This window comes from Sinocyclocheilus grahami, unplaced genomic scaffold (assembly GCF_001515645.1).
Source record: "Sinocyclocheilus grahami isolate Dianchi unplaced genomic scaffold, SAMN03320097.WGS_v1.1 scaffold396.1, whole genome shotgun sequence".
Classification (NCBI taxonomy): Eukaryota; Metazoa; Chordata; class Actinopteri; order Cypriniformes; family Cyprinidae; genus Sinocyclocheilus; species Sinocyclocheilus grahami.
In genome coordinates, this window is record NW_015505575.1 from 400,428 (window position 1) to 411,007 (window position 10,580).

The 10,580-nt window shown below is 36.7% G+C and overlaps 1 protein-coding gene across 1 annotated transcript in view; it reads left to right on the top strand.

Annotated features, from left to right (window-relative positions):
• LOC107550324 (low-density lipoprotein receptor-related protein 1-like) overlaps nucleotides 1-10,580 on the top strand; it is a 112,802-nt gene that overhangs the window by 27,019 nt on the left and 75,203 nt on the right. The window contains exon 3 of the mRNA XM_016231596.1: nucleotides 5,950-6,087. Within this exon, the coding sequence (XP_016087082.1) occupies nucleotides 5,950-6,087 (138 nt within the window). The remainder of the gene's footprint in view (nucleotides 1-5,949; nucleotides 6,088-10,580) is intronic.

Consider the following 10,580-nt stretch of genomic DNA (forward strand, 5'->3'; position numbering starts at 1 on the left):
GTTTCTTCTTATCAGTTTTGTATATTAGGGTTGTGTGTTACACCTAATGTTGTTAAATGAATGTTTATTGCATTATTTCAGTTTCATGTGTGTTACCGTGATGGTGTTTAGTGTTTGTGTGAATGACACGGTGCACCTTCTATATATGTGTTATTATTTAAAAGCTACCCCCCCCCCAGTGTGATAACTGGATGCCACACACTGAATTAAAAAGCTGATGGAGTAAAGCATAGATTTTAACTGACTATTTTTAAAAGATAGTAGACAGTATACAGTGCATACCGGGCAGTATTCAGGAAGTAGTAAGCTAGTATTCCATTCTGAACACAGCCGGTGTATTTTATGTCTGCAGTATGGTTTGTTTTCCAGCAAGATGACAGTCAGAGATGTATTATATGGCTGACCAGTAGTAGGTTTGGGTAAACCACAATCTGCAGAGTAGAAACTAGTCTAAATTTGACCAGATGTCGTACTTCAGAAACAAACCCCATAAACCCCTTACACAGATGTAATGTATGTATTTATTTTTCTTTTAGTTTGTTTAACTGTTTTTCAAATGGACAGCTAATCAAGTCAAAATACCTGTTCATTTCTATATATGAAATTGGTTATTTGTTTATTGCTACTTGACTGATTTAAAAACAAAAAAATCTTATCTACAAAAAAAAATCTGATTTTGTTTATGTTTAAATATTTGAATAGCGTTGTACAGTAGTTGTCACTGTTACTCTAGTGAATATTTCTCAGATTAAGTTTATCTTCGTGTCAATTTCTTTTGCTGTGTTTATTTACTCTTTGAAATATGAAATAATGTTATAAATAAAATTGCCATCTTACAACATATCCATATTTACAATGTAACCTAATGGTTTCAATTTATGGCAATGTTAAATAATAAAATGAATGAATTATGGAAAACAAAACAACTATCAAAACAACAAAACAAAATGTTGAAATAGCGTAAAATACATAAATCATTGTTTTGCCCTGTAAAAATAGTAATTGAATCATATAAAATTCTAATATATGTGCAGCTATTTGTTTTATTTTATACAAAATTATCAAATACATGTGACAGCCTGATATTTAAGACAAATACCTCTGTTATTAGAACACCGTTCAGCTAAAATCTGCCTTCACTAAATATTTTGACCCTTGCCCTAAATTGTTTTACCTGCTTTGTTTTACTCATATGGAACTTCAAGCATCTGTTATCTATAAATAAGCGAAATAAACTAGCTGTCAGAGTGTGAAAACTGCACTAGTGCGCTCCACATTCTGTCTTTATATTTCTAAATCTCACTCTTTGCCTCATTTGTCTGAGTGGCATGTGGTCTTGTCACAGGGGCCCCAGGTCACGTTCCCCATGTGATGGGTCTTATTCCAGAGTTTTCCATGTGGCTGAGGTTTTTTGACCGAGCGTTTCCCCTTCAACGAGAGTTTCCACCTCTAGATCCTCTGGAACACCACATGTGATCATAATATTACAAGAGGCTTATGGTCTCAACACACGCCTGTGCAAGGTGTCCACAATCCCTCACGCTTACAGGACCACTGGGAGAGCAACAATGCCAAAGCTAGGCTTTTGATTTCAAACGTCCAGCATTTCTAAACAGCTGCAGTTTTTAAGGTTTAAAATGTGCTCTAAAAGTGCTCTAAAGTCATGGTTTGTTGCGATGCCATTACCATAAATATCTAAAATTACAGTGCAGTAGATAGTGTGTAAAGCAAATGAGTATAAACTTGAAAATGAAAACAAGTCTGGCGCAGATGTATTTTGTGTTACATGTATTCATTAAATGATGAAGAATGGGGCATTGGAGATGCTTTTTTGTTTGTTGTACATGAGTTCTGCAAAATATATTTTCAATGGCTTTAAAAAAAAAGTGCTGGAAATTTTTGATTTCCATGCCTGAGAATTCATGGGAAATAATAGCTAAAACCTCATGGAAGTGCCATGGAGTACTATTTCTCTAGTTATGCTCTGATATAGAAATTGTGTGAAATATGTATTTTAATTTAAAAATATGTATCTTAATTCTTGAAAAGTCTTGGAAATTCATTGGCCAAAAGGTTGTGATGTCATTACCCCAATAATTTCTGAACATGCTGTTTCTGCAGTTTATCGTAGTTTCAGGACATGGTCTGGATGGAGTAAAGTAGAGTATGTCGATATTATTATTTTAGAAGAGCAAGATGAGTCCTGTTTTCCATCATAGGAACTTCTCTATTGTGTAAAGTCAGTACAGTTGGACAAATCATCACCTTGCAATTATAAGGATCTGCATTCTGAGCAGTTTCGAGATATTGAGCTTCAACGTTTTTGCATTCCATATAAGGATATGGGATATGGGGAACAAGTCTCTTTCATACATCACTCCCAAAATGTACACAACCTAAAAAAAACAGCAACAAAATGTAATGTAAATAAGTTGTCAAGGAATACAAATATGTGAATAACAAGAATCTTATAATTCCAAGGTGACTAAATGTCTTTGTTGGTACAAGCTCTTCACAGTCATCGCATGGTTTCTTTTGAGTAAAATCACTTAATGTCAAGCCAACACCTGAGATTGAGGGCTTTTTCAAGAGGCTTTCAAGGGTAATTTTTCAGAAAATTACATTTTTAATGCATTTTCATTCAGGTGTCAATGGCAAAATAACATTAAATCTATCTCACGAGCTGTTCCAAATTCTGTGTGGACCAGCAGATGCAGATGGTCTGTGGTCAACACGACCTATAGCTTTCTCGTTGATTTGGGTCCAAGTTGGACAAAAGAATGCTATTACAGATCTTGAGGATTGCTGAAAGAAAAAAATCATTAGATAGCACACTCCCAGATCACAACCTGCTTGGGCTCCAACCCTTCGGCCGGCGCTACACTCTTAAAAATAAAGGTGCTTCAAAAGGTTCTTCAAGCGATGCCATAGAAGAACCATTTTTGGTTCCACAAAGAACCATTCAGTCAAAGGTTCTTTAAAGAACCATCTCTTTCTTACCTTTTTATAATCTGAAGAACCTTCTTTCGCCACGAAGAACCTTTTGTGAAACAGAAAGGTTCTTCAGGTGTTAAAGGTTCTTTATGGAACCATTTAGACAAAAAGGTTCTTCTATGGCATCGTGAAGCACCTTTATTTTTAAGAGTGTACAGAGCACTAAGCACCAGAACAACAGAACAAGAGTAGCAGTGTTACCAAGTACTTTCACACTGTTGCCGTGGGTTGTTTTTTTAGTCCGCGGGTTAAATAGGTCGAACATGATTTCAATGAAGGGGACCCCTGATGGAGAGGAAAACCGTAGAAAAAAACTAAAACAAAACAAAAAAAACACGATTAGGCGAGTTTTGGGCTAGTTTTGAATAGAGTTGGGTTGGTTTTCTTTCGCAGACCTGGCAACCCTGAAGGGCAGCTTCGTCCTTCTGAAATCTGTATCCTGTCTCGTGTCATCTCTCAATCAATGTTTCAAACGCGGAAAAGATGACAATAGCTTTTAAACAATGTGTCACGTAACGTCACATTTACCACAGAAAAACATATTCGGTGACCACGAACTCTTTAGTAAGCTAGAAAAATGAACTCTAGAGAGTTAAAATATGCACCATATAACATATTCATTATCATTTGTTTTTTTTACGGTTCTTCAATATTTAATTTATGTTTGAATAAATCGATCAAGTTTTTGTGGCAGCCACCATTTAAATGTTTATATTTCAAAAAACGAATTGGAGTTGAAATACAATCATGTAATTTTAAGTTAAGTTAGTATTATAACTTTAATATTACAACAACTTTATTGAGTATATTTTAAGTGTTTGCATACAAATCAGCTAATTTCAGCCTTCCATATTATTGACTCTCAGGTAATATTTTGCAGCATTAGTTGAGAGATTTTTTTTTTCCTCGAGAAAATTTCCCATGTCCTGTGCCTGATATATATCCAAAATAATTGATATTGAATCAAAATCAGAATCGAATCAAATCGCAAGCTTGTGAAGGATAAGCGAATCGAATTGTGAAATTTGTGTCAAAACCCAGCTCTACTAATGAGTTTCAAAATTTCTCAAATCTTTCATTGTTTGGCCCTGAACTCATTGGATGAGCCAGAAGTTGGCATGTTGAACTGCTTACATAAACAGAGCCCTATTCTGAAAGTGCCGAAGAGTCACTTCAGGATGTTAAAGGTCCCATATTGTCAAAACTGACAATATGTTTTCATGATAACTGAGGTCTAGGTGCTATGCAACTACCATATACGTTTCAAAACAGTCAGTCCGCAGTAAAATGCACACAGCCTGCATAAAGCAGCTGTGATTTTTCACGAACCGTTGTGACTTCCGTAAAAAGGTGACGTCAGAAATACACAGTCACCGCCTTCGGTAACCACCCCGAGCACCGCCCACCGTCCCACTCTCCTTTTGCCAAACCCCCAGACAACATCACGGAAACATGTCGAAAAGGTTCACTTTAACTACGAAACCAGATCGGCCGACCTGTCACGTTACACTCTCACTCAAAGGATGGACGATCTGGCAGGATTGTTACTATGAGATGATCACATCTAATGTGTATAGTAACGACAAACACACCGTGTCTGTCTAGTCATGATGAAGATGTATATACATTTCAATTTCAGCAGGCAACTATTTTTACAGCTATATTATTGTTCCAGCCACAATTAATCACAACAATGCATATACAATTACAAATGATTATATATAAATCGTCAGTTTGTTGTTTTACACACATGCACACAGACATTATTTCATACACGACATAGTCGTGAGATGCAAGAAACATAGACATAAATTTCTAATTTGAGGCTGCATTACGTCGATTCTGGCACCCAACATCACAAGATGATATTTTAAGCTCCTTATGTAGCCGAACCTGCGCTGGTTTGAATGGGCCGCCTCTAGTTTCCCCTGTTTTGCTGCCTCCAGCTAGCGCTGTGACGTCGCTGACCCTAGTTACCCGTGGTTGCCCTGGCCGTGCGTCACTCAGAAAACAACAGGCCAATCAGAAGAGAGGCTCATGAATATTAATTAGACAGACCAAAATCAACCTGTTCTCAGCAGAGCTCCTGAGAGAGGATGCAAAAATATATTGAGATGGTTTTTGGTACTTATACCGCAAATATATATATTCTTAAGGACATCAAAACCTAAAATAAAACTCCAGTAAGGTGTAAAATATGTGACGTTTAACCTACCAATACAGGAGACTGAAATTGAGATATGGGAACATATTCTGACAGAAGAACAGACACATCCGCTCACACATGCTTCATAGAAACCCGTAAAATAATAAAGCAGTGGCTTAATACAACACCACTGATGTGTGTTTGTACTGGCACTGTATTGATGATCTCATCAGTAAGCTAGAGGTTCAGAGAACATTTATTGTTTTAAACTCTGCTGTGTTGCATCACATTTCTGCACAAACACGTTCGCTCATTTCTGGTCAGTGATTTGGGTAGTTTTGGTCCATTTTCACTCCACGCCCAGCGTCCTGTCCACTCCAGAGCGGACAAGAGCTCAGAAACACAAATACAGCTCATCCAGTGACTCAGAGACAAACACATGACTGCACACTTATGGACACATTCATGATAAACCATCAACTGGAAAATGTAACCAACAGTGTTTGAAAGCAAGAAAGGAAATTAAAAATGATGCATCTGTTACATGAGGTTAAAAAAGTGTTTTTCAGATTGTTACAGTAAAATAACATATAACAGATGCTGTGTATCAGTGCAGTAAACTCTAGTATGCTTTCAAAATATTTCACCTACACTTTAAACATATGAATTCTTGTTCCAGTGTTAATATATGGTACATAATGCGATCTAGCGTTTCAGCTTATCACATGGAGGTTTTGATACGATCAAAAGTGGGATGCTTTGGAGGTAGTATCGTCATCTTTATGCTTTTGTTGTCTGCTCTCTTTCAGGTCCTCATAACCGTGTGTCGCGCTGTCCTCCTAATGAACATCAGTGTCTGGGTTCAGACTTGTGTGTTCACATGAGCAAGCTGTGTAATGGCGTCCCCGACTGCACTGACGGAGGAGACGAGGGGCCGCACTGCAGAGGTAATGACTGCATGACTTCAAACATCGCTTGATTATATATTGCTATATATTTCTAGTTATCCAACATTAATACTATCATTATGATCTTGCAAAGTTCAAATGTACATTGAAATAAACCATGGGCTAAACAGCAAAACATTATGTTTTTAATAGATTTTCCCTTGAAAATATCATCCAAGATAAATGCACTTAATGACCAAAACTGTGTGAGACATTAAGGATACATTTTCAGAGAATATATCTTGAATGTAAATGTATTTTGTTTTGTGGTTCTGGCAGATTATTCACTTGTTTTTCACCTAAAGGGATAGTTCATCCAAAAATGAAAGTTATTATTCAATCAGCCTTATGTTACAAACTTACAAGACTTTGTTTTCATATTTGGAACACAAATCAATATACTTTTAATAATCTCTAATTTTTGGTCGATCCATTTAATGTTCACGTAACTAAAACTTTGACACTTCAAAAAGTTCATTTTTGAAAAATTGTAAACAAAATCCATATGAATCAAAGTCATATGAAATGGAGTCTTCTTAAGAGACACAAAAGCTTTATATGGTGAGCATATTTATTTAGGCTTTAATTGATGTATAATCATATATTATATATAATCACACAGATCAACACAGAGCACATGGTCAAGGGCAGCTAAAATGTGCTTGCAAATGTTTGTTGTGTGGACTTTACTGGATGTACAAAAACTATGAGAGAATATTTAAAATATCTTCATTTTTGTTCCGAAGATGAATGAAAGTCTTGGAGGTTTGGAATGACATGAGAGTGAAAGAATGATTATAGAATTTTCATTATTGTGTGAGCTATCCCTTTAAGTTGTGTTTGAAGATACGAACCAAATCCTCCTTCAAATTGCAATGGCTTGTGGCCAGTATTAGCTGAAAGAGAGTGTACACATGTATCTTACCAATAGTGTTACCAGATTTCAATTAAAAATAATACACAAATCTGTTTATGTTGTCACTTGTGATGCTGGCGAAATATGTGAACCTCCAAGATTTTAAGGACATAACTGGATTCAGGTGTTTCAGTTGTTTCGGCAGTATAAATCTGGTGTGAGTTTAGCAGCTCTGCCCAACAGAAAGAACACAATCCTGGATCGGCTCTATCAAAGTCTGGGCCTCATCACGCCTGTTTGTGGAAACTTGCCATGCCTCAGTCAACATTTCTGATAAAAGTTTGTTGTGTTCACAAGGCTGGAAATTGTTAGAGAAGTATCTGTGAAGAGTATGGTGTCCATCAGTAAGATAGTTTACGAATGGAAGAACTTCAGCACCCCCATTTCTCTCTGCCAAGCAGTGACCATCCATGAACCAGGAGATCACAAAGAACCGTAACAAGGATCTACAGGCCTCTCTTGCATCGGCTTCATGTTCATGAGTCTATCAGACAAACACTGAACATGAATGATGTGCACAGTAGGACACTGCATCAAGGAGGAAGCCACTTCTCTCCAAGAAGAACACTGTTGCCTGTCTAAGGTTTGCCAAATACCACAAGGATAAGCCAGAAGACTATTGGAAGAATTGATTTGTTAATGGCTGAGTCCAAAGTAAAACAGTTTGGTTTAAATAATTTTTTTTTTTTTTGGCAAAACCAACACACTGCATTCAGTAATAGCAACCGCATCCCAACTGTAGAGCATGAGATGGCAGTATTCGGTTTGTATAATTATTTGCTGGACCAGGACAGCTTGCCATCATTGATGAATACTTTGTTATCTGAGAACATTCCACCACTGAAAGACTGAGGAGGAACGGCCAAAGATTCCTCCAAGCTAACGTGCAGGACTGATTACTGGAAATGGTGTGATTTTTCTTTTTTATGTTATTTTTCCCCCAAACGAGTAAAGCACTTACATTGGCCAACAGTCAATTTCATTGGTCAACTCAATCATACAGTCACCTGTCAAGAAAAGTTCAGACTTCATGGATTCAGTTCAGAATTCAGAAATATTATGGATGACCAAACAGTTCTGCTATCAGGCTGCGCTACCAGCACCATATTGAAGTTAAAGTCAGAGTTTAAGTTAAGGGTTAGTATTTGTTTCATAATTGTGTGTGCAGTCGGCACAGTGATTGACATGACTGATCAACTGATTTGGGAAAATATATGCTTGAAAATGTTTGGTTGTTGGTATTGCTGCTCTAGAGGGGTGACACCAGATACTGAAGGCAGAGGTTTATATACTTTTTCCAAACAAAGACATTTGGATAAGTTTTTCTAGGTAAATATAAAGCAGAGTTATTTCAAATTTATAAAGCACTTACCGTAGTTTTGGTTCTCAAATTGGATTAGTTGTGCTGTAGCCAAGAGTGCTGATATACAATCCAACAGCACAGGGACTTTTCACCGTTTGTATCACTGCGCTTGTCTATGTTTGTCCCAGTGCTGGTGATTTTTCAGTGACTCTTTCTGCATGTTACACCGTTACACCAGTAGAGGGTGACAAGTGAGTGAGTGGGTTATTGAATAATTCATTTAAATGATTCACTCAAAATCACTCATTCAGGAATGAAGCAAATGATTGTTTTAATAGGTTAGTCATTGAATACTTCAGTCAAGAAATTGGTTTAAAAACACTAATTAATTCATGTACAGAACAAGTGACTGTCTTTATGAGTCACTGAATGATTCACTTAACTGATTTGTTCAAAAACACTCATCTATTCTGGAATTAAATGCCAGAGCTGTGTGTTTCTCAGCAGTCTTTGGTTGATCCAACTTTGGCTGCATTTACACTTGGCATTAACAAGCGACCTGTATCCGGATGTTGTCCACATACACATTGAAAGGACAAGTGTAAACGCGCTTCTGATCGGAATGTTATCCGATCAGCGTGTCCTGGTCCAGAGGTAGTCAAGGACGCATTGTGATCGGATCTCAGTTTAATGTAAAAGCAATCCAGCCATCGTGTCTGCATTCGCAGGTTGACATCACGCTAAACGCCACCCCCTCTCTCTCGATCTGTCGGAAGAACAGAGCACTAGTGAGACTCGTACATTTATTTTGATTGGTAAAAATAAATATCACACTCGCAATGATGCGGTTTGTTACAATGTTATATAAAATATAACATTATATACAAAGATACAATGTTTTATGACACTTTATGTATACTGGTTATATGACTTTTAAGATCTGATCTCAATGTACTGTAGGTCAAATTGTATATATAAAGAAAGGCACATTCTTAATGAGTTTTTATACACACACACACACACACACACAGACACACACACACACACACAGTAGTTTGAACCAAAAAGAGTTTGCAAGCAAAAGAAAAACAATAATGGCATACGTATAAGCAGCTAATAAGTTATACTTTTAGATATTTGACTTTCGTTATTTAGGAATTGTCAATGTTGTTAGTGACATTTACTCTGATAAGACGAGCATCAGTAACCATGGGTTAACTAATGTGCCTCAAGCCATCAGATTCATCTGTGCAGAACAGCAGAGCCGAAGTACAACTCACATAATGAGCAAAACAATGCTCCTCTGCAAGTTACTTGTAGTTTTATGTTTTTACATTGTATTTTTTGTGTAACATTTGTGTAACACTTTTGGGTAACAGCTGTATGCCGTGTCCAGTTTTACCAGAGGTAAAGCTTTCGTTTTTAATATTGCTTGTTTATAACCATGGGTTAACTAATGTGCCTCAAGCCATCAGATTCATCTGTGCAGAACAGCATAGCCGAAGTACAACTCACATAATGAGCAAAACAATGCTCCTCTGCAAGTTACTTGTAGTTTTATGTTTTTACATTGTATTTTTGTGTAACATTTGTGTAACACTTTTGGGTAACAGCTGTATGCCGTGTCCAGTTTTACCAGAGGTAAAGCTTTCGTTTTTAATATTGCTTGTTTATTCGCTGATGTTGACATGAGAGCTGCTGATTTTCATTGGCGACCCCTGCTGACTGATCTGCAGCCTCACCCACAGTTCTGTCTGAGGAGAGAAAAGAAATGTCTGACTGCAATATCATCAAAAAAGATTTACACTTAAAAATGTACGGTGTTTTATGAGTGTGTATTGACTGAGAGATGAGTGCAGACTGTCTAGCCCTTGTAAGTATTAAAATCTTAAGTAATTAAAAAAAAATAAAAATGTATATATATATATATATAATTTAGAATGACAACAGATTGATGATTTGAGGAGATTACTAAAAGTACTTACAGTACTAACATAAGTGCATTGCTTAGTATGCATTCATGTCTTCAAAGTCCTGCATAATTGCAAACTCTAGTATGTCATGGCCACTTTTCATAACCCAATAAAATAGACATTTCATTTCATATTCATATTGTTTCTACATTATGAGTAGTTTTGTAAACCACAGTTGTATAGTAGCTTCCCAACACTGTCCAGTGTCAGAAGCAGTTAATTTAAACTGCCTCCCTCCACGAAATGCATTTTCTCAAAATTTGAATTGCTTGATCATCAAATTCATGATTTGGATGCATGC